Source organism: Vombatus ursinus, unplaced genomic scaffold, assembly GCF_900497805.2.
Source record: "Vombatus ursinus unplaced genomic scaffold, bare-nosed wombat genome assembly UNPS02014786.1, whole genome shotgun sequence".
Classification (NCBI taxonomy): Eukaryota; Metazoa; Chordata; class Mammalia; order Diprotodontia; family Vombatidae; genus Vombatus; species Vombatus ursinus.
The window spans coordinates 21,829,914-21,857,414 of record NW_020954564.1 but is presented as its reverse complement, the minus strand read 5'-3'; the positions used below and the strand labels follow the sequence as shown (position 1 = coordinate 21,857,414).

Sequence of the window (27,501 nt, the reverse complement as noted above, 5' to 3'; positions counted from 1 at the left end):
AAGAAAATGTGACTAGTGTATTCTACTTCCTCTTTTCTAATAATCAGAAAACTACTCAGATGTGCAAATTACTCTAGAGGGGGTAAAATATGGAGCTTGGGGAATTCAAAAGTTTGCAGATACTCTGTGGGCTGATTTTGTACTTTATGTCAAGCTCTAGAAGTTCCTTGAAGTGAAAATAGTTACTTTCTAAAAACCATTTCTTACTGATCATTTTGTGGCCCTCTACATATGAAAAGTAGAATTGGATTTATGACCATGTCCTTCCTGATCCCCCCGCCTTTAATATCTCCTCTTAACTTGGTTCTTCATAACACTAGCAGAGTAATCTTCCCAATGCGCAGTTCTGATCACGTCGTCGCTGTTTGTTTTTCATCCTTCATTTTTGAAGAAGATCAATGATATCACAGGTGATGTCTTGACTTGCTAGTAAATTATATTTGAGTGAAGCAGAGTTGCCTAAAGTGGTCCATCTCACTCTGTCTTCCAGACTCATTGTAGTCCAGTGGCAAGACAAAAGTCAGGACAATTGGCAATGACAGGGGTGCAGAGGTTAACCTTGGTGTCTTCAATGTCTGACCAAGCTCTGAGCGCTCCACAGTGCCTGCTTTAGCAGCCTTCATGGCCCATTGGAACAAATTATTCTCATCCACCCATTCAGCCAGGGGAAGTCTCCATGTGCTTGGGGCAGACATTTCCCTAGTCACCGACTGATTTAAGGCCTCTTGGTTTCCCTCATCCTGGTTGAGCCTGTCTGCCAAGAGAATTTTACTGGGGTCTGGTCGCTGCACATGCTATATCTTCTTGGATCTACAAGTGAGAACTCTTCTGCTCTTCATTCTCTTCTAAATAAAAGTTCAAACCCCATATTTCAACATTTAAGGCTTTCCACAATTTGGTTCTAATCTACCCTCATCTGACATTCCACCTGTTCACATGCTCTGAGTTCTGTCTAAATTGGACTACTTAAATTGATCTTATCCTGTCCCCTCCATGTAGTTCCTAATGTTATCCACTTACGTTGAGCCCCATATCTACCTAACCTCCACCTACTGAAAGCCTTCCCTGTCTTTAGAGTCTAGCTCACATACCACTTCCTCCATGAAGCCTTCCTGATCACCTCTACCTGGATGTGACTTTCCTTTTCCTTGTTCCGACTACCACCACCAAAACTTTCTCAGAACACTTTTTATCTCTCCTATGCCCTTAGCATATTATAATTTTTTATATTTGCATTCATGTCTTTTCTGCTTTATTAGATTATTAGCCCCTTGAGGGCAGGGACTTTAGTAGGGTTTTGCTTTTGTTTTTGTTTTGTTTTCGTTTCCTTTTGGTGAGGCAATCAGGGTTAAGTGACTTGTCCATGGTCACAAAGCTAGTAAGTGTCAAGTGTCCGAGGCCAGATTTGAACTCAGGTCCTCCTCACCCCAAGGCCAGAGCTCTATCCACTGTGCCACCTAGCTGCCCCTAGTAGTTCATTTTTAATACTTAACAGAGGATTGCTTTGCACAGAGTAGGTGCTTAATAAATATTTGTGGAAATGACTTGAATTTTCCTCCTTGAGGGAATCACAAAGCTGATTTGCTCTGCCCATGTTTAACACAACTAGTTGTCCTGAAACTTTACCTTCCAGCAGTGAAACAGGTCCCATTAGCAGCTCCAATCGTTGAAAATGCTACAAAGAGTGGGACGATCCAGGAAGCTGGATGGAGAACCCGGTCACCAAAAGTCTAGGAGAGGAAAAGAATTTGCTCCAGAGGAAGTTAAAAGTTCTTTGGCCAAGGAAACAAACTTGGGTTGACTGGTTCATTTCAGATCTTGGGGGTTGGCAATTCAATCTAGTTCCGTATTTATGCCTGACACACGCTACAATTACCTTAAAAGTCTTAAGTGTTTTCTATCCTACACGAAACATTGATTTGTCTTTGATGAACAAAGAACCCTTTTCCTTCTAATTCAGGAGTTCTTAACCTTTTTTTGTTCATGGACCCTTCAGTGGCCTGGTGAAGCCTCTAAACCCCTTCTCTGAATAATAATGCTTTTAGATGTATAAATTAAAATACATAGGATTACAAAGGAATCTAATTATATTGAAACATAGTTATCAAAATAGTTAACCGAAACAAATTTATGGACCCCAGTTTAAGAACTCCTGTTCTGATTGATAATTTAGACCAGAGATGTTAAACACAAGACCCATGGGCAACATATAGCCCACAATACTTTTGTGTCCAGAACAAAATCAATAAAATTTAATTGGGAGTAAGTAAAAAAATACAATAAAACATAGATAATGTTAATATGTGATTTTCTAAGTCAAAATGTGACCTGAAGGAATCCTTTGATATGGCTGCTTTAGAGGCCCTTGTTTTCATTTGAGTTTGAGACCAGTGATTTAGACTTCCTCCCCCTACACTAAGCCACAGCCATTGGGTGGGTGGAATGCTTGTTCCTGATACGATGATTCCACAGTAGTTCTGCAGTAGGGACATTGGGAGTATGGGACGGGATAGGGGGGTTGTAAGAAATGATAGCTGCATTTGTTATTGAAGGAGAAATGATCTTTAATGCTTCTATCTCCTGTGAAGAAACATCTGACCATCTTTAATGATTCAAGAGAATTTGTTTTCTTACCATCCCGGTGTTAGGGGTTGTTTCATTCTCAAGGGAGGCATGTCTTTCTGATCATAGAATCACAAATTCAGATCTGAAAGACATCTTTGACTAAGTCAGGTTCAATTTCCTGATTTGATAGATGAGGCAACTGAGGCCCAGTGATTTGCCCAAGGTCACATAGGTAGTGACAGATCCAGGATTCAATTACAATTCTTTGACTCCAAAGCCAATGTTTGCCCTAGGGTAAAATCAGCTGCTCATCTTGATTGTAAGTGAAAAGGCCACCCAACAAAAATGTCGAGGGCAAATTTTTATTTGGGGTCATCAAACTCTGTTTAGGTACTTATGATAACTAGGTGGTTGAATCTTCCCCAAAGCAAAGAGAAGGAAAAGAGATATCAGAGGTTATGGGACCACAAGGTCATTAGACAGTACAGCATTCAAGAACTCAAGGTCACCTCTGTGCCTCTAGTCACTAATAATAACACAATTACTCATAATGATAATAAATAAGACAGTGTCTTGCAAAAATTCTGGATGACTTACCACAGCCACAGCTTGGGACTGTAAGAGTTCTGTAGAAGTCATTACAGTGAAGTAGGAAATATTTATTAGAATGTAGCACACAGTTACCAGGGGGATGCCAATGACGATAGCCAGGGGCAAGTTTCTAAGTTTGCAAAAACATAAGAACATAGAAGCATTCAAAGCTGTTGGTATTTCTCAAAATATATGGCATAAATCTTCCTTAGTATTACTTGGCTAATGGACAAAAATCATTACAGAGAAGCTCAAATTTTAACTCAATAATATTATAACTAAAATTATAAAAAGCAATTGAAAAAAATCAGTTTTTCAACCAGGTTCTCCTATTTTAGATACAAGATCAGCTCACATACCTCCAAAAGCAGATTGGAAAAAATCTTGAACTATAACCCTGTGTGTGTGTTACTTGCTCATGACTTTTGATGGTGGGGTGTGTGTGTGTGTGTGTGTGTGTGTGTGTGTGTGTGTGTGTGTTTGTGTGCAATGTTAAACAACCTACTAAAAACTTGGGGTTCAGAGACTCAGGAGCATTTGTTCATTGAAGCAGTTGGGATATTATGGCCTGCATTGTGTCAGCTCCTTCGTCAAATCAGTGGTGTGTCCTTTGTCAGAAGACTGCTCCAGAATTTGTCAAGACAGTGGATTTGTTACCCTTTCATGAGGCTAATGAGCATGCATTTCCAAGTTACAAAAGCCATGAGCAAGTAAGTACTGGGAGAAGGGTAGGAGTATACTGGCATTTATATAATAATAGCTAGCATTTACAAAGTGCTTTATAATTATCATCTCATTTTATCCTCACAACAACTCTGGGAGGTAGGTGCTATTACTATCCCCATTTTACAGTAGGGAAAACTTGGGCAAGTAGAAGCAAAGTGACTTTCCCAGGATCAGACAGCTAGAAAACATCTGAGGTTGGATTTGAACTCTTGTCTTCCTGACTCCAAGGCCAGGGCATTAGCTATTATGCCATCTAGCTTTCCTACCCATTTGGCCCAAATGGAAGGTGAAAAGTTTTGCTAAGACTTAGATCAATGTTATGGCTGTATAGAAAATAAAGTTACTCGTTTTGATATTTCTAAATGACAGATCAAAGCTCCATCTACCACAGCCAGCCTAGACACTTTCATCTCATAGCCTTCCACCACCCTGCCCCCCACCAAAAGCTCCGAAAGTGCTAGCTAATGAGCTCTCTATCCTGAAGAAACCAGCCTCCGATTCATCTTCAAAGAGGTACAAAGGGATAGTAGAGGAGCCACGAGGGAGTAGTTTTGACTATCTGTGGGAAGAGATTACACCTGCCACTACACCTTGCCTCTTGTTACTCTGGCTGGGCCCAGAGACACTTACCTGTAGGGGTTTTTAAGTTCTTCTGTGATGTAATTGAGTTGATTCCTGAAGAAAGAAAAACAGCCATGTCTAGTATATCTGTGGTTTTCCAACAATATTCCTCCTGATTTTGGCAGGAAGACTTTCTTGGTCCTCCTCTCCCCAACACTCTCCTCCTATAGTAAGTTGCATTCTCTCTGAAATGATCTTTTATCTACACCTTAGGTATCTTTTTATTTTTAATTTTTTTTATATTTGACATGTGTTTTTAAAACTTTGGGTTTCAAATTTTCTCCCTTTCTCCCTCCCCACCCATCCTCATTGAAAAGGCAAGCATCTTGATACAGGTCATAGATGTGTAGTCATGCAAAACTTCCATAGTAGTCCTGTTGTGAAAAACTAAGTATATTTCCCTTCATCCTATCCCACCCCCCATTTATTCTATTCTCTCTTTTGACCCTGTCCCTCCTCAGAAGTGTTTGCTTTTGATTATCACCTCCCCCAATCTGCCCTCCCTTCTATCAACCCCCTGCTCTCTTGTCCCCTTCCCCCCTTATTTTCCTGTAGGGTAAGATAGATTTCCATACCCCATTGTGTATGTTATTCCCTCCTTAAGCCAAATCCTATGAGAATAAGATTCACTCATTCCTTCTCATCTTTCCCCATTTCCCCTCCACTGTAAAAGCCTTTTCTTGTCTGTTTCATGTGAGATAATTTACCCCATTCTACTTCTCCCTTTCTCCTTCTCCCAGTATAATCCTCTCTCACTCCTTAATTTTATTTTCCAGCTATCACCCCTTCATCTTCAATTCACCCTGTGCCCTCTACCTATCTATACATACATATAATTTTTTCCCTCCCACTACCCTAATACTGACAAAGCCCTCATGAGTTACAAATATCATCTTTCCCTGCAGGAATATAAACAGTTCAATCTTCACAAGTCTCTCATGATTTCTCTTTGCCTGTTTATCTCTTCTATGTTTCACTTGAGTATTGTATTTGAAGGTCAAATTTTCTATTCAGCTCTGGTGTTTTCTTCAGGAATGCTTGAAAGTCCCCTATTTCATTGAATGACCATTTTTTACTCTGAAGGATTATACTCAGTTTTGCTGGGTAGGTGACTCTTGGTTGTAATCCTATCTCCTTTGCCCTCTGGAATATCATACTCCATGCCCTCCGGACCCTTAATGTAGAAGCTGCTAAATCTTGTGTTATCCTGATTGTGTTTCCACAATACTTGAATTGTTTCTTTCTGGCTCTCTGCAATATTTTCTCCTTGACCTGGGAATTCTGGAATTTGGCTACAACAAAAGAGTTTTCCTTTGGGGATCTCTTTCAGGAGGTGATTGGTGGATTCTTTCAATTTCTATTTTGCCCTCTGGTTCTGAAATATCAGGGTAGTTTTCCTTGATAATTTCTTAAAATATGATGTGTAGGCTCTTTTTCTGATCATGGCTTTCAGATAGGCCAATAATTTTTAAGTTCTCTCTCCTGGATCTATTTTCCAGGTCAGTTGCTTTTCCAATGAGACATTTCACATTATTTTCTATTTTTTCATTCTTTTGGATTTGTTTTACAGTGTCTTGATTTCTCATAAAGTCACTAGCTTTTGATTGCTCTATTCTAATTTTTAAGGAAGTATTTTCTTCAGTAATCTTTTGGACTTCCTTTTCCATTTGGCCAATTTTGCTTTTTAGGGCATTCTTCTCCTCATTGGCTTTTTGGACCTCTTTTGCCATTTGGGTTGGGCTATTTTTAAGGTGTTATTTTCTTCAGTATTTTTTGGGGTCTCCTTTAGCATCACTCTCAGTTTTTTCTCTACTTCTTTTCCTTGCTTCTCAAAATCCTTTTTGAACTCTTCCATGCCTGGGACCAATTCACATTTTTCTTGGAGGCTTTGGATGTAGGAGTTTTGGCTACGTTGTCTTCTTCTGGTTGTGTGTTTTGATCTTCTTTGTCACCAAAGTAAGATAATATAAGATAATAACTCTTTTTGTGCTGCTTGCTCATGATCCCGGCCAATTACTTGAGTTATAAACTCTTTGTTAAGGTAGGGGTCTGTTTCCAGTGTGGCGAATGTACTGTCCCAAGCTTCAGGGGTTTTGTGCAGCTGTTTTCAGAGATACTTCTAGGGACCTGTAAATTTTCAGTTTTTCCAAGGTGCTATGATCAAGGGTGAGGTGTTTACTCCTTTTCTGTCCTGTGCTCTGCTCTATGAGTGACCTCAAGCACTCTTTTCTGTCTTGGAACTGTGAGGAGGATTTCCTCTCCAGAGTCAATACAAGCTCCACCACGCCAGTGCTCCTCCTTGCCCCAGGACCCCCACCCAGAACTGTGACCCAGATCCAAGCAAGGGCAAAGCAAGAGAATCCTGCACCAGTAGAGAGATCCCTGCAATCCCCCTCTTATCAGTCACTCGATTCCCCCTCAGTCTGTGGGCCAGAAGCTCAGGAAGCAGCTACTGCCCCGGGGCCAAGCTAGGGGAATGGGGCTGGGACCCTGTGCTTCTCTCTCACCATTGCAGAAACAGACTTTTCCCACTGACCTTTTAAGTTGTCTTTGGCGTTCATGGGTTGAGATGTCTGGAAACTATCACAGCTGCCTGTGATTCAGTCCACTGAAGACTGCTCCAGGTTTGCTGCAGCCTGCACGCCCACGCCAAACTGTGTTCCTCTCCCAGCCCAGTGAGATATACCTTTCTGATCAACCATCAAACATCCAGGCTGTCTTGGGCTGGAAATTTCACTTTGTCTTTTTGTGGGTTCTGCTGCTTTAGAATTTGTTTAGAGCCATTTTTATAGGTATTTGGAGGGGTTTGGGGGAGAGCTCAAGCAAGTCATTGCTTTTACTCCTCCATCTTGGCTCCGCCCCCCTATAGGTATCTTATATGTACAATTTTTGCATGTTTTCCCATCTTGAATGTGAGCTTTTTAAGGGCAGGGACTGTGTTTTTGCCTTTCTTTGTACCTGCATGCTTAGCACAGTGCCCGGTACCCTGTAAGAACTTAATAAATGTATATTGCTTGCCAACTTGACCAGAAAGGTCTTTCCTACCCCTATCCTCCTCATACAAGAATGTACTGCCAAGTCATGTGAGCTCAATGACAGGCATCAAGTACACTCAGGTAAGACTCCATTCTTCACCCCTGTCTTCAGCACTGTAAGGTAGGTGCTATTTTATCCCCAATTTACAGATGAGGAAACTGAGGCAAACAGAAGGTTAAGCAACTTGATCAGTGTCACACAGCTGGTAAACGTCTGAGGCCAAATTTGAACTTAGGTCTTCTTGACTCCAGGCCTGATACTCTCTCTACTGTACCACCTAGTTGCCCCTAATATAGGCATTTAAATTTCAATTATGTAGTTTTGGGAAACAAATGGAAGAAGTAAGGATGTAACCATGTAGAGGTTCTGAAAGAAAACAGGTTTCTATAACGACCAAGGTAACATGGGAACTTGCTGCGGCCAAAAAGCATCTCCAAAGATAGTTCAGGGCCCTGGCTGACATTCCAATTGTCCCTGAAAGGAAATTTTAGCTGAGACTTGAATTTCCATTATTCCCTAGCCAGAGAATTAAGGTCACACTGTAAGTATTTAAGAGTTGAAATATACTAGCTGTGTGACCCTGGGCAAGACACTTAACCCCTGTTGCCTTACCAAAAAAAAAAAAAAAAAGTTGAAATAGAAAGAGATAAAATACTAGCTGATCTGCTAAAGTATCTGGAAGGCAGTGACTACTTCATTCATATAGACTTCTTGGAGTAGCTCTGGAAATAAATGTAGGGTAGTGTCTGGCTAACAGAGAGCCAAGGCTTCCAGAAGAGGCATCCTCATAATGAAATTCTTTCATATAAAAAGGTGTTTCTCCTCTTCTATTGTCCATAGCATTTTTCTGTTAGTAATAGCTTCTAATTGGTCCCCCTGCCTCCAGGTTCTCTGTCTCTCTCCAGTTTATCCATCACACAGCAACAAAAATAACCTTCTAAACGGACAGGTCTGACCATTTCACCCTCACACTCAAAAACCTTCATTGGCTCCCTAGCGATTCTAGCAGAAAATACTAACTCAATAGTCAAATATTCAAAGTCCTCCATAATCTAGTGCCAACCTTTCTTTCCTTCCTTCTTTCTTTCTTTCTTTCTTTCTTTCTTTCTAAATTCAATTTTATTTTTAAGTCCACATTCTTTCCTTCACCTCCCATCTACCTGCCCACTCCCAGTTGGGAAAGCAAGAAAATCAAAACCTGTTATATATTTGTATAGTCAAGCAAAACACATTCTCACATTAGTCATCTCCAAAGAAGTATGTCTCAATCTACATACACTTTGAATCCATCACCTCTCTATCTGGAAGTAGGTAGCAAATTTCATCATGGAATGAAATGTGGTTAGTCATTGTGCTGATTAGAGTGCCTAAGTCTTTCAAAACTACTTGTCTTAACAATATCGTTGTCATTGTATAAACTGTTCTCCTGATTCTGTTCACTTTTGCTTTGCATCAGTTCATACATGTCTTCCCAGCTTTCTCTGAAACCACCCCATTCATCATTTCCTATAGGACAAGAGTATTCCATTATATTCAAACACCATAATTTGTTTATCTCTTCACCAATTGATGGGCACTTCCTTAGTTTCCAATTCTTTGCTGCCACAAGAAAGACTTGCTGTATGGGTCCTTTTTGGTATAGACCTGGTAGTAGTATCAAGGGGCCAAAAATATTCACAGTTTAATAGCTTTTTGGATGTAGTTCCAAATTGCTTTACAGAATGGTTGGACAAGTTCACAGTTTCACCAACAATGCATTAATGTACCTATTTTTACACAGCTCTTCTAACATTTGTCATTTCCCTTTTTTGTTAACTTAGTCCATTTGTTGGTTGTGAGGTGGTACCTTAGAGTTGTTTTAATTTCCATTTCTCTAGTTACCAGTGATTTAGAGCATTTTTTCATATGGCTATTGATACCTTGAATTTTATCTTCTGAAAACTGCCTATTTATATTTTTGGACCCTTTATTATTTGAGGAATGGCTCTTATTCCCATAAATTTGAATCAGTTCCCTATATATCTTAGAAATGAGACTTTGATTAGAGAAATTTGCTACAAAGATTTTTGCCCCATTTACCTGATTCTCTTCTCATTTTAGCTGCATTGGCTTTGTTTGTGCAAAAACTTTTTAATTTTATGTAATCAAAGTGACCATTTAACCTCCTGTGAACCTTTCTTATTTCTTATTTGGTCAGGAACTCTTCCCCTATCCATATATCTGACAAGTGGTTTTTTCCATGCTACTCTAAGTTGTTTATCACCCTTTCTGTCTACATTGTATACCTATTTAGAGCTTATCTCAGTATATGGTATGAGATGTTGGTCTGTAACTAGTCTCTACCAGATTGCTTTCCAGCATTCCAAATAATTACAGTCAAATAGTGAGTTCTTGCCTCAATAACTGGGATCTGTGGGTTTATCAAACACTAGGCTACATGCATGTTTACTTCTACATATTGTGTACCCAATCTGTTCCATTGATTAACTTCTGTATTTCTCACCCAGTACTAATTTTTTTTTGATGATTACAGCTTTGTAGTATAGCTTGAGATCTTATACTGCTAAGTTGCCTTCTTTCTCACTTTTTTTTTCATTAATTCCCTTGGTATTCTTGATCTTTTGTGCCTCCAAATACATTTTGTTATTGTTTTTTCTAGTTCTATAAAGCAATACTTTGGTAGTTTGATTGTTATGTACTGAACAAATAAATTACCTAGGATTAGTATCGTCATTTTTATTTTATTGGCTCAGTCAATTATATCTGTGTTTCTTTGTGTAAAGAGTGTTTTATAACTGTGTCCATATAGTTCCTGTGTGTCTTGGCAGGCAGACTCTCTACCTTGGCAGGTAGATTTCTCAAGCTATTTTAAATAGAATTTCTCTTTCTTTCTCCTGCTGGATTTTGTTAGTAATATTTGATGATTTGTGTGGGCTTATTTTATATCACGCAGCTCTGCCTAAGTTACTAATTATTTCAATTAGTTTTTAGTTGACTCTAGGATTCTTTAAGTAAGCCTTCATATCATCTGCAATAAGTGATATTTTGTTTCTTCTTTTCCTACGCTTACTCCCTCTATTTTTCTGGTCTTAATACTTTAGCTCACATTTCTAGCACTATATTAAATAGTAATAATGAATATCCTTTCCTTACTCTTAATTTTACTGAAAAACCTCTAGTTTGTCTACATTAAAGATAATGATGGTTCTTGGTTTTAGATAGATAATACTATGTATTTTACTATGTTTTTTTTACTATGTATTTCTCTCTATAAACATTTTCCTTTTCCTTTAAGAATTGAGATGGTATGCTTTTTGGTGCACATGTGTTTAGTATTAATAATAATTCAGTGTCTATGTGGCCTTTCAGCAAAGCATAATTACTTTGCTTACCTCTTTTAATTAGGTCTAATTTTGCTATTGCTTTCTCTGAGATTATGATTGCTACTCCTGCTTTTTTTTTTCCTACTTCAGCTGAAGCATTAAAGATTCTGTTGTAGCACCTTTTATTAATTCCACTTACATTTTTCTGTCCGGAGTGTGTTTCTTGTAAATAACATATTGTTGAATTCTGGTTTCAAATCCTTTCTGCTATCTTCTTCCATTTTATTGGTGAGTTTGTCCCTTTCATATTCACAATTATTTCTGCTAATTGTGTATTTCCTTCGAACCTATTCTTTTATAAATCCCTCTCTTTGTTTCTGGCCCCATCTTTAAGAGTTTGTTTTGCTTACAACTAATTCCTCCCTTAGTTTATCCTCTCACTTAATTCTCCTTTTCTCTTAAACCCTTTCCTTCCTGTTTTTCTGTTGACTGAAATGTATTTCTGTACTCAACTGTTTGTGTATACTATAGTCTTCCCTCCTATGACTAATTTAAGTGAGAGTGAGGTCCAGAGTCAACCACTGCCCCTCATCCCTTCCTCCTTGCTGTATAGACTTCTACTTCTACACTCCAATTATGGGAGATACAAAGTAATTATAATAAAGTAAATAGAAAGACACACCAAAAAAACAAAAATAAATATAACAAAATTATAAAGATAAATGGTACTCAAATGAAGAGATGTGAGAAGATACCTTCAAACCACTCCTTTGAGGAGGTGGAAGGTCCACAGGTGTTACATATTGCATATGTTTTCACATTTTTTCAATATATTTATCACTAGTGCAGACTTTTTTCCTCTCCAAAAAAAAAATAATATTTGTCATATGGGATGGCTCTCTGGGAAGGAGAGGAGGATAGACACATGAGACCCCACGGTGATGTAAGAAAAAGAAAATATCAATTAAAACTTGTTTAAAAATGAAAGAAATTAACCTATAAGTTCATGCCTACTCACCCTAATGGCTAAGATTTGTAAGATGGAGCTTACTATTCTTTTTCTCATTTCCATGGCTAGATGTATCACCTGAACAGGCCAATGTGAGTTTGAAATCAGGTATTTTAAATTCAAAGTCGAATTACAGATCTATGGAATTTCACATCTGGAAGGGATTTCTTCATTTTACAGGTAACGAAACACAGGCCCAGCGAGAGGAAAGACTTGCTAAAGAGCACTGAGCTCATGAAAAGGTTGACCTAGAACCTAGGTCTCCTGACTCCTAGTCCAGGACCCTTTCACTGCACTAGATTGTCATCTCCCTTGGGACCCTCTTCTAGGTCTTTTTTCTTACTTTACCTCTTTTCTTACTTTGCTGTCTTCCCTTCTCAGTCTTGACCTTGTAGTTAAGTAATGCAATGTTGCACTGTCCTCCAGGTCTAAGTCTTTGCCCCTCTGTCCCAATAACACTCATGACTTGCTAAATCTCAGCTGTCCACTATCCCCCACCTCCACTACTCTACATATTCTAATGGTGATGAATTGGCTCCACTACGTATTCAAGTTCTCTAATATCAACTGAATCCTCGTGGAAATAAAGCAATCCTTTCACTCCTCTCTAACTGATTTTCTATGCACTCCCCACTGCAGCCGTTCTAAGTCTTTTCTCCTCTCCTCAAACCTCTCACATCAACTTTCAGCAGAGGATTTCCTCTCATGTTTTATAGAGAAAATTAAAGCCCTTCACTTTGAGCTCCTTCTTCTCCCCTGCTCTATATTTCAAAACCTTTTGATATCATCCCTCATTCTTTCGTTTATTCTTTCTCCCAGATAAGGCCATTCCCTCTTATTGTCTCCTTAATCCTACCCCTTCCTGTATCCTCCAGGGAGAATTCCCACCAAGATTATCCCTTCTCTCTCTCCACCTCTCTGTCTCTTTGTCTCTGTCTCTCTCATCTTCAATTTTTCACTATTTACTAGTTCATTCCCTGTTGCTTACAAACACACTCAAGTCTCGCCCACCCTTAAAAACCCTCACTTGACCCTATCACCCTCCCAAGCTAAGATCCTTCATCATTCCTCCCTTTCTTTGCTAAACTAGAAAAAGCTATATACTCTTACTGCCCCTACTTCTTCTCTTCTTACTTACTTTTCAACGTTTTGAAGTTTGTTTCCCAATTTCATAACTCAGCTAAAACTGCTGTCAAAGATCCCAATGATTTCTTTTCTTCCCCCCAGTGATTTCTTAATTGCCAAATCTTGCGGCCTTTTCTCAGTCCTTATCCTTTTTTTTTTTTAGCCTCTCTACAGCACTTAACACTGTGGATCCCTTTCTCCTCCTATATACTCTCTTTTCTCTTAGTTTTCATGATATTGCTCTCTTTTAGTTCTCAATCTCTTTTGTGACATAATCATTTGTAGGATTTCTCCTAATTTTAGGTGTACCACAAGGTTCTGTACTGGATTCTTTTCTCTCTATTTTCTCTTGGTGACTACATCTACTTTTATGGGATAGCTCCCAGATCTATATATCCAGCCCTCATCACTCACCCCCATCTTACATCACCCACTACCTATGGACAATTCAAATTGTATGACCTGGAGACATCTAAAATTCAACTTGCCCAAAACAGAACTTATTTTTTCCCCAGAACTTACTTCTCTTCCAATCTCTATTTCTGTGAAAAACACTGCCTTCTTTTCTTTTTTAAAAATATTATTTATGTATTTTTTAACATTCTTTTTTTTAAATTTTGATTTAATATGTTTCCCCCAATTACATGTAAAAACAATTTAAACATTTTTTCAAATTTTGAGTTCCAAATTCCTTCCCTCCCTTTCCCTCTTATTGGGAAAGCAAGCAATTTGATAAATGTGTAGTTATACAAAACATGTAAGTCATGTGGTGACAGAAAACACAAACCCAGTCACCCAAATAAAAAAAATTTTTTAAAAATGCTTTAATCTGCATTCGGATTCTGCCATGTTTTCATAGCCCCAGTTCAAAAATTTTGCTCTGAATATCTCACTCTTGCCCCCCAATTCCAAACAGTTGCCATGTCTTGTTGATTTTAGCTCCACAACATCTCTTTTGTCCATTCCATTCTCTCCACTCACACAAGCTCCAGTCCTCATCACCTCTTGCTGCCTGAACTGCTGAAATAGCCTCATAATTAGTCTCCCTATTTCCAGTTTCTCCCCTCTCCAGTCCATCAACCACAAGGCTGCCAAAGTGATATTTCTCATCAATAGGTCTAAGCATCACTTTTTTGCTCAGAAAAAAAATTTCTTTTTCTTTCTTTTTCTTTCATTGCTTTAAGCATTTAAACCCTTTCACAATTTGGCTCATACTTAGCTTTCCAGACTTATTATACATTATTGCTCTTAACACACTCTTCAGTTCAGTCAAACTGACCTACAGGTTGTATTCACATATGACCTACCTCTATCATGGAAGGCACTCCTTCCCCTCAGGTTTCTAGAACCCCTAGCCTTATCCAAAACGGAGTTCAAGCACAAAGGCCTTCCCTATCTTCCCTCTCATCCCAAACTACTAGCTACCTTCTCAAAATTAATTTGTACTTATTTTGTATATATTTGTGTGTGGAATGTTGTTCCACTATAATATGTATGTTTCTTGAGGGCAAGGAATGTTTTAATTTTGTTTTTGTATCCCCAATGCTTAACACAGAAAACATGCTAATAAATACATGTTATGTATGTATAAAAAAACTTGTTTCTTTGCATTAAGTGATGTGGGAACAGAAATGTATTATCTGAAGCCCTCATGTACATGGTTTTCAACAAAATGATAACAGAGAAATCAGAGAGCATGGAATGTAATTAGCTAGTTAGCCAATTCTGTTTGGCTCAAGCAATTAATGTAGTTTCAACTTAATTTATAAATTTTTTTGTTCTTTAGTCAAAACCTGAAAAGATGTTGAATTCTACCCTTTAACTGCTCTAATTGATTTAAGAAAAACCTCTAATTGATACTTGGTATAATGTCCAAGTTTGAGTTAGAGTCAAGTTGAACCTTCAGGGAAAGTCTAGTACTAGAAAGTTTAAAAGAGAAACAAATCACAAGATTTCAGATGTCCTTTGCTTACTTTTGAGAGCCCAGATTATTGTGGCCAGTAGTATTTACTACCTCTATGGTATGTCTAGTACCCAGATAGTAACTTACCATCCATCATATGCCCAGAGTCCATTATAAAATGCCAGACTCATGGCACCCACAGAGACACTGGAATCTTCAAAGGAATTTTCAAAGTTTTTTGTTTTCCCTAAAATAAAAATATAGATGCCATAGGTATTGAGAGATGAAATTAATAGTTCCACCCCCATTTTCCACTTGAAATAAGTATCTGAACAGTGATTTCAGATTATAAGACACATACTTTGACAACAAAATGAGAGGCTAAAGATTCTTATGAACTAATCTACTAGATTTTTTTCTTACATTTTCCCATCTCTGTATAAAATGAAAAATTATACCTTAAGAACATTTAAAGCAATTCCACCAACAAACTCAATACAGTTATTTACCATACTAAGACAATCAGGACCTGCTCATAAAAGGAAGTTGTCCCAATTCCTTAGAAATAATTATAATTCAACAAATACTTAAGTGTCTACCACATGCAAAGCAATACTAAGAGAGGAGGTTAGTAGTAGGTAAAGAACTGGTGTCAGCGTCAGGAGGACCTGAGTTCAAGTCCTCTCTCTAACACATACTGACTGGGTAACTGAGCAAATCACAACCTTTTAGTGCCCTAAGCAATTCTCTAAGACTATAAATTGCTGAGCAGTTTAACTGCTCTCCCACTTCTTCCACTGAAACCCTCAAAACTTTAGAAGGCCTTGACCTCACAGAGTTCACAGAGAGCTCAGCAATAGGAAAGATAGAAATGAGATTTACCTTGGGCAAGAAGCACAATTCCACTTATAATAATAATGGTGACAATCACCAACTTGGCTGCCGTGAAAAAGTTCTGTACATAACTGCCCAGCTTCACACTCAGGGAATTCACTGTTGTGATAACCACTGGAAGGAAAGTCAGACATAGGAAAGGAGTTTTATATTCTAGATTTTTCAAAATCCTTGATCTAATGCCAACACATAGAAAATGCTTTGGGAAGATTCTGGAAGAATACTGTGATGCTCATTCCTAGGTATATCCTACATAATTACCTATTGGGTTTCAAGGAAAATACATACACATATACATATATATGTATATACACATATATTTTTATTATGTATATTTATATATAAAAGATAGGTTAGAGAACATTTTAAACATCTGTAATTGTTTTAAACATTTGTAATTTTAAAAATCAGTCCAAGTATGGCTTAGACATCCATCCAGTGGAAGTATAACAAGGTACATGGTCTAGTGAAACAGGAGGAGAAGGCTCTCAGCCAACAGTCTAATGTGAATGAAACCCTCAGCCTAAAGTGTGTAAAAAGGGAGAACCGAGCCCTTGTCTAACCTCCCTAAAGCTCCATCTATTACATCACTCAGCCTCTTCCCCAGTACAATAGCCAGTCTTGGGGCAGCCAGGTGGCTCAGTGGATAGAGCACCGGCCCTGAAGTCAGGAGGACCTGAGTTCAAATCTGGCCTCAAACCAAATACTTGACACCTACTAGCTGTGTGACCCTGGGCAAGTCACTTAACCCCAATTGCCTTAAAAAAAATAAAATAAAGAGTTTAAAAAAAATAGCCAGTCTCTGTAGAGCCCCTGGCCCACTCAGATGCTATGATGGGGAAGTAACAAAGAGGCCAGTGATTCCAAGTCTAGGTTTCCTCAGGAAAAGCAGTATTGGCTGTATTATAGCCATTTCATCCTGGGAAACACTCAGATGCCAGAAGGATCTAGAGTTCATAATTCATGTTCTCAGATAGGTATATCTGCATAGCAATAGAGGAAACTTACAGATGGCTGCTGCTGCAAGACACTTGACAACGAGTTCTGGAGGCTTACAATTGCCATAGAAGGGGACAGACACGTATTCAGCAAAGGTGAGACAAATAATGGCAAATGAAGAGGGTTTGATGACAATCAAACTGGTCCAAGAAAAGAGGTAGGCAGGTATAGGGCCAAAGGCTTCCATCAGGTAAGGATATTCACCTCCTGATTTGGTGATCATTGTACCAAGTTCAGCAAAACACAGAGCACCTGAAGAATAAACACAGAGAATGAAACAACCTCTATTTCCAAGGAGCATATGTCTTAATGGAACATACATAGCATAAAATATACATAGCGTAAATATAAAGCACAAATACATGCAAAGAAGATAAATACAAGGTAGTCTGAGAGGGAAGGCACTATAATTGGGGAGATCAGGAAAGACTTTATGGAGAAAATGATGCTTAAGCTTCATTTTATTTTTTCTTCTTCCTTTTTTTTTTTTTTAAGCTAGTCAATGGGGTTAAGTGACTTGCCCAGGGTCACACAGCTAGTAAGTGTCAAATGTCTGAGGTCAGATTTGAACTCAGGTCCTCCTGACTCCAAGGCTGGAGCTCTATCCACTAAGCCACCTAGCTGCCCCTAAGCTTCATTTTAAAGGAAGGAATGCTGTCTGCGAAGCAGGAGTAAGGAAAGAATGCATTCCAGGCATGTGGAATAGCCGATTCAAATGCACAACCAAGATAGTAGATGGCGTGTCATGTGCGAGGAACAGCAGAAGATCAGTTTGGCTAGATGGCAGGATAGAAAAGGAGGAATGGCTAATGAAACTAAAAAGATAGGTTGAGGTCAGGTTTTAAAAGCCAAACAGATGAGTTTATTATATTGGGGTTGATTGAGTAGGGGAGTCATACAGTCAGATCTATGTTTAAGAAAAATTATTGTGGTAGCAGTGTGTAGGTAGGACTAGAGTGGGGACAGACTTGAGACGGAGAGACCAAAGAGAAGTAAACATGTCTGAAATGAGACCAAGGCCAGCAGAGCTCCCATTTGGATGGAGTCACAAATATTAAATCCTTCAGCACCCAAAGTTCTTTGGTGATTTACCCCTGAGTAGAATCCAAATTCCCCTGGTGTACCAGTGGCTCCTCTTTCCTATTCTTGACTGGAGAATTCTGGCTAGTTGGGACCAACCTCCTTTCCCTATCCTGGATTTCCTCACTGCTCTCTTCTCCCTCCTTGGGTATCATATGAGTCTCTCTCTGCTCTCCCAGCTCTGTATAGCCCCTGGATTAGGGTTAAAGTTATGGAAAAATGTTTCAAATACTCTGGCAACTTTGTCCAAAGAGTTGGAATGGGGCCAGCAAACCCAATGGTGGTAAACCTCTCCAGGAAGTTTTCAGAGGTCATGCATGTCAGCCTCCTCTGCAGGGAAACTTCTCCTTTTAGTAACTGCTTTCTCTTATCTGTAATGAGGACTATGTAGCACAGTGGAAAGATCACTAGACTTGAAGTCTGAAGACCTGAAGACCTGAGTGCAATCTAAGCTCTGACATTCACTAGTTCTGGGACAATGGACAAGTATCCATGATCTCTCTGAACCTCAGTTTCTCTATTTGTAAAATGGTGCAAATAATATAATACCTACCTCAAAGGGTTGTTTTTGAATTGAGGAAAGCATTTTGTAACCCTAATGCACTAAGTAAATCATTATTAGAACAGAAAGAGATGTCCATAGAACTAAGTGTCCAAGAATTAAAAGAAAGGTATTAATGACATGGCTGAGACTACTGACTAGCATTTAAAAAAGGAAGATATGACACTCCCTAAAAAAAAAGTCTATTTCTGGGACATCTAGGTGGCACAGTGGATAGAACACTGGCCCTGAAGTCAGGAGGACCTGAGTTCAAATCTGGCCTCAGACAAAACACTTGACACTTACTAACTGTGTGACCCTGGGCAAGTCACTTAACCCCAATTGCCTAAAAAAAAAAAAAAGTCTATTTCCTAATGCAGTATTGATGGTTATTATGGTGGCTTTCTCCTCCTGTGACTGTGTATTCATTTATGAGCTGAAAGCTACCAGTACATCACAAATACCCATTCTCTTCCGACAACATACCCATTCTTAGGTCTTTCCTGTTTGACAGTTCACATATTTTACATTATTGCTTCACCTATCGATTTACAAAAGTCCCCATCACCGATTTAGCTAACTTGGAGAGTCCTCAAAGGAAGGTTGTCAGCAGCAAGAGAGACAATACAGAACGAGGTTAACACAATGTAACTTCGTGTACTTAAATTTAAAGTGTCTTAAGTACCACACAGGTACCGATTTGGATGTTTTGTTCGTTTGTTTTTTTACCTAATGTAGCAATAATCCCACAGGTCGACCATATGATCAAACAAGGTCCCACAGCATTGACGTTGCTAAGTACAGATTTGGGTGAAATGAAGATTCCTGAGCCAATTATGGTGCCAATAATGATACAAATTCCACTAATTAGGCCCACCTTGAATTGAGAAGGAGAAAAATAACCGTTAGGTACGCTGAAGTGATTTTGGTAGGAAAAGCTGCCTAGAAAGACAACAAAAGAGAAACCAGGATCGTGAACCCAGGCAGAATCCCAGAGCTGGATGAGACCATAGAGGTTGCCCACTCATCCTGGTATCTACCCTGCCAGCTTCTCCCCACCAGAAACAGCAGTCTCTTAGACCAGACCTCCAGAGACCCTGGCCCTGAACCTGAAGGGAGCTCGTTCACTCAGCTTTAGAACTCCACTAACGCATTGCTACTCTATATTAGAGGGGGAGTAAATCAATCTTTACCTCAACTCTCTAGGTCTAACCAGTTCCAAACCATGTAGCCATCTACCAGAGTACCAGTTGGTCAAGAAGAATTTATTAACCACCTACTTCGTGCCAGGGACCATGCTAAGTGCTGGACCAGGACCTAGCCAGCACAGACATCTTCTTATTTATCCCGTCCTCTGATGGCAGCCCCTCCTGTTCTACCCTGACTCATCCTCTTTACCTCTCTTACTCAGAAAACAATAATAAAATCCATCTAACCATTGTGACTAGAAGATGTGTGAAAATCCACTATGATATAGCTCTACTCAATCCCTGTGACTGCCTTGATTGAAGTGCCCTTCCATGGTCACTACTCTCTAAAGACATCTTGTATTCCTATAAAAATAGAAGCTCCTTAAGGGAAGGGGTGGTCTCATTTGTACCAGCACCTAGCCCAGTGTTTGGTACAAAGTAGGTACTTAATAAAAGTTGATTGATAGTCCAGCTAATGCCCAAGCAGTAATCACTTCTTTTTTTAAATAATATTTTATTTTTTTCCGAAATACATGTAAAAACAACTTTTAACTTTCATTTTTAAAAATTTTGAGTTCCAAATTCTCTCCCTTCCTCCCAATCCCCCTCATTGAGAAGGCAAGCAATTTGACATAGGTTATACATGTGTAATCATGCAAAACATATTTCCATGTTAGTCATATTGTGAAAGAAAACATAGAACAAAAAACAAACCCATAAAGTAAAAAACAGTATGCTTTGATATGCATTCAGATTCCACTGATTCTTTCTCTGAAGTAGACAGCATTTTTTATCATGAGTCTTTTGGCATTGTTTTGGATCACTGTATTGCTGAGAATAGCTAAGTCATTCACAATTGATCATTTTATGATTTTGCTCTTACTGTTGTCCTGTTCTCCTGGTTCCACTCACTTCACTTTGCATCAGTTCCTGTAAGTCTTTCCAGGTTTTTCTAAACCCTCCTGATCATCATTTCTCATGGCACAATAATATTCCATTACAATCATATGCCACTTGTTCAGCCATTCCCCAATTGCTAGACATCCCTCCACTTGCAGGAATCACTTCTATAGCATCCTTCATACTTGGTCATCCAGCTTCGCAATTGACTTGTAATAAGGAGGAACGCACTACTGGGGAAACTTATTCTACTTTTGGACAACTTGAATTACTATTAACTTTTTCTCTCACCCATTCTTCTTCTCTCAAATACAGCCTTCACATATCAAATCAAAAACTTCTTTTCAAGTCCATAAAAGGACAAAAGAGGGCCAATTTAGTCTGTGCCTGGAATGTTTTTGTATTTCATACTTCATGGCAGATACTTAACAAAATAAGATTAATTATACTAATAATAATAGCTTCCATTTCTACAGCACTTTTAAACTGACAAAATGCTTTCCTAAAAACAATCCTGCAGGGGGCAGCTAGGTGGCATAGTGGATAGAGCACCAGCCCTGGATTCAGGAGGACTTGAGTTCAAATCCAGTCTCAGACACATAACACTTACTAGCTGTGTGACCCTGGGCAAATCACTTAACCCCATTGCCTAGCCAAAAAAACAAAAACAAAACACAATCCTGTAAAGTAGACAGAAAAAATATGATTATCATGATTCTCCAAAAAAGAAATTTGAGTTTTAGAGGAAGGAAGAGACTTTCACATAGAGTTAGTAAATTTCCAAGCAAAGATCTGAACCCACATTTCCTGACTCTATGTATTATACTCTTTCTTATTTGCACTGCCTGGCTTATAAATGATGGTTTATAAAAAGATCCTTTAACACTTCAAGGATTGGTCATTTCTTTGGTAGTAGTAGTGTCCCCACTAATGCAGACTGCAACTCCTCTATTACTTAGTAGCTAGTCTTCAGGAGTTCCTGTGGCCTCCACTAACATCCTTCTCTGATGCTTCATCATGGCATGGAATGACCTGGGGTTTTCAAAGGCTGTGCCAGCAGCAGATTAGATGCTACCAAGCTGTACTGTTTAAGGGCCAGATTATGCTCAAAGGAGCCGATCATCTGGAATTAATTTTTAAGCCACAGAAATAAAATTGAGTGAAATAGCTGTAACTATTCCTATCTACCTCTTTGCCACAGGATAGAGCGGCATCGTATTACTTCATTAGACAAAGACAAAAAGAGAAGAAAAGGATAATACTGAGAACTGTGTTTGTGTTTACATCAGAGGGACGTGAACTTGGGTTGTTGATGACACATTTGGGGAGGACAAAGAGTTAACTGAAGACTTAACCTGGGGTTGATGAACTTGTTGTTGGTGACATTTTTAATACATATTTTGGTAACTTTTTCAATATAACTGACTTCCTTTCTAATTTTATTTTGTGTATTTATCTGAGAAAGGGTCTTTAGGCTTCGTTAGACAGTCAAATGGATCTGGGGCACAACAAAGGTTAAGAATTCCTGCTTTAGGGACTTTACAAGAAATAAGGTGCCTAGAATACAATTTAGGTCATGCAAACACTGGTGATACTGACCCAAGAATATTTCCCATGACCAAAACCAACAAATGACACTCTTCCTTAGACTGACAGCGGCTGAAATTTGAAGGGTAGGCACAAAGGAGATCTACATGTGTTCCCTGTAGTTGTGCTGATTGAGTTATGAATGTCAACAGGGAGAAGGTAGGAAACGAGCTATTTGACACTTTTAACAATGGCTTGGACAAAGGCATTAATAGCACGTTCAACATACTTGCAGATGACACAAGGCTGGGAAGGATAAATAACACCCTGGTTGTCAGAGTCAGGATCAAAAACTATCTTAGGACCACTGGATCAGAGATTTAGAGCTGGAAAGGACCTTGGTAGTCATTTAGCCCAACCCCCTTCATTTTACAGATAAGGAAACTGAGGTCCTGAGAAGTTATTTTCCCAAAGTCACTTGACAGGCTGGACTAACATTTGGCTGAAACTAATAAATTAAATTTAATAAGGAGAAATATAGTACCTTGAACTTGGGTTTTAAAAAAAAAAATCAACTTTATAGGTACAGGACAGGGCGGGGGACATTTTAGATAGAACTGGACAGAAGTTTGTTTGGAAAGTATTTGGAAATTTTGGTGGACTGCAAACTAATTAAGAGTCAGTAGTGTGATTTACCAGCCAAGAAAAGCTAATATGATATGGTGTTACATTAAGAGAGGTATAGCTCCCAGAAAGGCACAATCCTGCTTCCTCTGTTATGGTAGGGACACATGTGGAGTATTGTGTTCGGTTTTGCACACCACAGTTTAAGGACGACATGATAAACTGGAGAGCACTCAGAGGAGGGTTATCAAGAGGGGCTTTGAGACTATGTCATATGAGAATCGGTTGAAAAAACCAGACACATTTTACAAAAGAGAGTGGAAAAGATTTCGAATCAGCACCGCTCCAGGATCCAGCTCTCCTCTGGCAGTCCAGGTTACAAGCAACTAGCTCTATCTGACAATTGAAGGAGGGAAGGAGACCTTCCTGAAGCACTTAGTTTAGCCCAAGCTCAGTCTTGTTTCTCTAGTTGATGCTATCAGATTCTCCAGCCTAATCTTTCAAGGACCTTGATTTGCATAAAAGCTGATATCGCTAGAAGCAGGCATTAAAAAAAAAAAAAGCCTTAAATGCCCTGAATAGCTGCAGAATTGAGTATGTATACATTTCATGCATGATCCCTCAGCTCTAACTTCTGAAAAGTGCAGGGCCATCCTTATGGTTCCAAAAGGACATCATTACAATCTCAAACTGATATAAAAGTGAGTCACTTAAATCCTGTTTCCTTGACACTATGGAACTCCAAGCCACAAAGATAAATTAGTGATGAACTTATTTTTAGCTGGGCAATTCTTTAGTTCTTAGAAGAATTCAGGTTGCTATTACACACTTAATTTGGGTCATATAACCTCCTGACTGCTGAATCTGCATTCTAGAAATTTATTCCAGAAAATCCTGAGGCAGGATTCTTTGGAGAAGGGAGTGACTGGCACTCCCTTTCCAATGTCTAATCCTGACCAGAAGTAGCTGCCAAATTCATATACTGAACTCGGGAAGTCAAGGAGGGGAGATGAGACCATTAGAAAAGAGCAGCCCAGAAAACCAGGAGCCTTGTAGGTAATTTCCATCTGGGAAATGTCCTGAAGTCTATGGATGAGACTGAAAGTATTTGGGTCCACATGTTATGGTGGCCACAAGTGTCCTAAAGTAACCCTAGTTCTTCTCTGAGTCTGTCTTTCACATCAGAGTACTCCTAAGTCATCCTGCCATCTGCTCAATTGGAGATGTCACAGCAGTCCTGAACCTCAGCCCCAGGGTTGCACCAGAACAACCTCTCTCAGGGGCCTCAGGGCTGAATGGCCAAAGTGGTGGGACTTCTTCTGCCCCAGGGAATTCTTCTCAAGGTTGACTCCTCTCTGCCAGCCTCACCTGATCTCAGCTAGAAAGATTTCAAGTTAACTTTGAAAAACATGGGACAGTTTTGAAAGTTATTAACCTATGCTAAGGAGGGCTAATAGGAACTCAATCTGGGAACCGAGCCAGCCGTTCCAAGGGACCTAAGGCTGATGGTTCCAGCCTCCCATTGTGGTAAACAGCTCAGATTGCCCTTGAGTCTCAGGGTAGCCTAATAGCACTTAATTATGAGAGCCTTCTCTGATTTCTCTTCGGTCCTTCAAGCCAATGCTCTGCAGGCATTGTTTATGGACAAGAACAGTGAGAATGAAATGCTTGGAGACTAATTATAAAAACAAATCTTCTTACTCATATGTTGCTGTATGCCTTACAAATTGTTTTACTTATGTTCTCCTATTTGATTCTGGAAATAATAACTCTGAGAAGTAGTATGGCAGAATGTAAAAATGGCTGAGCTCAGGAGAGTGAGGTACTAATCCAGTTGTTTCTGGCTCTGAGCCAAAGGCTGTTTTATTATATGTCTCGGTTGCTTTTCTCTCCATATCTATTATGGGTCATTCCCAGATGTCCACTACACATGCAGAAATATTAAAGTTTCTAGGGGCTAAAAACTGGCTGTTACATTTTCTTTGGAGGAGGAATCTTCAGTTTTTGTATTTACTGTCATTATTTTGACTGGGGATTTCCCTGTCTTAGCTCCTGAGCCCTGATACTAGGCTTTCTTTTGTTCTCTCTCAAATTTCCAGACTGACCAGAAGGCCATATCACATTTGCTGTAATCTCTGACATGGGAGAGGCGCCAGAAGGGAGAGTATTAGTCAAACTGATTGTTTACTGTCAAGCTAGTTATTTCATTAGGGAGATTTCATAAGCCCCACTGAACTCCAAATAGTTGGACTTTTGTCCTCCAATTGCCATCAAACTGTGGGATTCGATAATGTTTCTCAAAAATGGAAGTTAGGTTTTAAAAATCTAGAGTATTAGATCATGGCTTTACTGAGATTTAAGGGACCTTAGTGATTGTATTCAATCCTATAATTTTACCAAGGAGTAAACTAAGTGTCCAAAGAGGAAAAGTGATTTGCCCAAGGTCACACAAGCTAGTAGGTGGCAGAGGCAGGATTTTAGTCAGGTCTTCTAGAATTCAGAGGGATCAAACCATGGGCCACAAGAAGCCAGCAAAACTCCAAAGGAACCAGATTAAAATGTAATTGGAAATGTTTAACAAAATAAATAAAAATACAATACCACATAGATAATGTTAATTTGTGCTTTTCTAAGTAAAAACTGCAGGGATCTGTCTCTATTAAAGTTCTATTTTCTGTTCTATTTCTAGACCACTGAAGTCAATTTCAGTACTCTTAACATTACAATACAGTTTTCTAAATCCAATTCTATAGGCAACAAGTTTAGAAAAATGGGGCTCATGCTAGAATTCCCCAAACAATCTTTCCTATTTTTGTTTCTTTTCTAGAGTGGCTAATAATCAGGGTAATGAGCCAGTTTAGTTTGGCAGGATCAGGTGACCTACAGGAAAGGATAAAAGCTAATTGTATGGCTTTACTCAGGGAACAGGAATTGAATGGAAATTTAGGGAATCCCACCACATGTACACATCTCTTTTATTTTGAAAAAATCTTTTCTTGGTACTGTTTTCCCTCTAACAACCATCCTTTCTCTCTGCTTCCATTCATGATCAAACTTAAATCAGTGTTCTCTATCCTCTTCCTCCATTTCCTGTCCATCCATTTCACCTTTGACATTGAAATCTGGCTTCTATCCTTTTCACTCAGCTGAAAATGTTCTCTATTAATTCCATGGTCAAATCTCATGGTCATTTACTCTACCTCCTTTTTCTTTGGTTATTCTACTGTATTTGAAATCCTTAAATTTCCTCCTTAAAAGTCCCTCCCTTGATTTGTGTGACCACACAATCACTCGGCTCCTCCTAGCTCTTGAACCACTCTTTCCCAGTTGTTGTTAATTGCTTTTGTTAATTTCCCTTTCTTCTTGCAATATTTATACTTTTTCCTTTGCATAATTCATGTGCAGACTTTAACTCTCACACTTTCCAATCAATGCGGCCAACTCTCAAATTTGTCTCCAATGCTTTCCCCTCACCTGTATTTCCAACTGCCTAGTAGGTGTGGTCACAAGATGCCTTGCTATTATGTCAAAGTACTCATTATTTGAAAATCTCACTACAGTAAAACGATTTGGATGTACCATGATGTTTATTGTGGGATTTTCCCTGAACAAGGACCCCTTTACCTCATGCCAATCAAGGACATATTTTCTAAGAAGCATGGAAACATTATGGGGTAAAGGGTAAAGGAAAGAACACCAGACCAGGATTCAGAAGATGTGGGTTCAAGCCACACCTCTGCCACTTCCTCTCCACATGACCTTGGGTAGGACCTGTGATCTACTGCAGCCACAGTTTCCTAATCTGTAAATAGGGATAGGTAAGCACTGCTTACCTTATAGAGTAATTGTGAGTATCACAGTAAATGATACATGTGAAAGTGCTTTATAAAGTGTAAAGCCCTTTGTAGGATAGAAGGAATCATTATTATAATAACAGGTTTCCAATATTGAGAGGAAAATAATGTGCACTAGTCATAAGAAGAGGAGAGGACCAAAACACTTATGGCACTTTTTAATTAAACATGAAAAATTAATTAAATATACATTGATGTGATTTTGCCTGCAATTCTTTATATACCAGTTCCTGTCTGTCACAAAGAGGAGGGTACCAATTTTTTAGAAGGAAGAATGACACTCACCTCTTTTTGTAGGTTTGTAGTTTTAGCTTCTTTACTCTGGATCGATTGGTCATCTTCTCTTCTTTTTCTTACACTCTTTTCCTCCATTTTAACCTCTCAATAGGTCTTAGGAAGATATAAAGAGAACAAAAACAGAATATTTATCAAGCAGATTCATTCCCTACTGACTACTGCAGGATTAATAGACAAACATGTACAGCATCAAGATTTTCCTCAGTTTTTCACTATGCAATGGAAAATCAGCAATTCTGCTAACATTTTTGATAATTAAGCTACAATTAATCTGTAGCAAGTTTAATTATCCTAATTAACTCCAAAATTAAAGGATTTACATGTCTTAGGGAAGAACAGGTTTCTGTCATTGACAAGTAATCCTGTTAGTTCTAGTAGCGAAATTTAACCTGTAAAATGACACAGTTCTGATCTTTGCACAATTTAAAATCATCAGTTGCATAAATATTTAGAAACTCATCATTTATGTATGTCAAGCTAGACCTTCTTGCATGTCAAGATGTTATAAAATCAGCTCAAATTTGCTTCATTTTGGGGGACTCACAACTTTATTGTATCTTACACATCCCTATGGCAAAGCACGCTACTTTTTAGTGCGGATTTACTGAGAAAGCTTTTGACAACACTTTCAAATTTTGTTTTTTCTAAGTGAAAAAATAAATACTATATCTATATATAGTGCCTGGCAGAAATCTC

The 27,501-nt window shown here is 38.8% G+C and overlaps 1 protein-coding gene across 1 annotated transcript in view; it reads right to left on the bottom strand.

The window, feature by feature from the left end:
- The window catches only part of LOC114047305 (b(0,+)-type amino acid transporter 1), a 42,082-nt gene extending 15,202 nt beyond the window's left edge, over positions 1-26,880 (bottom strand). The window contains exons 1-8 of the mRNA XM_027868074.1: positions 26,794-26,880; positions 19,143-19,290; positions 16,802-17,044; positions 15,782-15,907; positions 15,047-15,146; positions 4,513-4,557; positions 3,163-3,286; positions 1,627-1,730 (exon numbers count right to left, since the gene is read on the bottom strand). Coding sequence (XP_027723875.1) covers positions 1,627-1,730; positions 3,163-3,286; positions 4,513-4,557; positions 15,047-15,146; positions 15,782-15,907; positions 16,802-17,044; positions 19,143-19,290; positions 26,794-26,880 — 977 coding nt within the window. The remainder of the gene's footprint in view (positions 1-1,626; positions 1,731-3,162; positions 3,287-4,512; positions 4,558-15,046; positions 15,147-15,781; positions 15,908-16,801; positions 17,045-19,142; positions 19,291-26,793) is intronic.
- Positions 26,881-27,501: the final 621 nt, after the last annotated feature.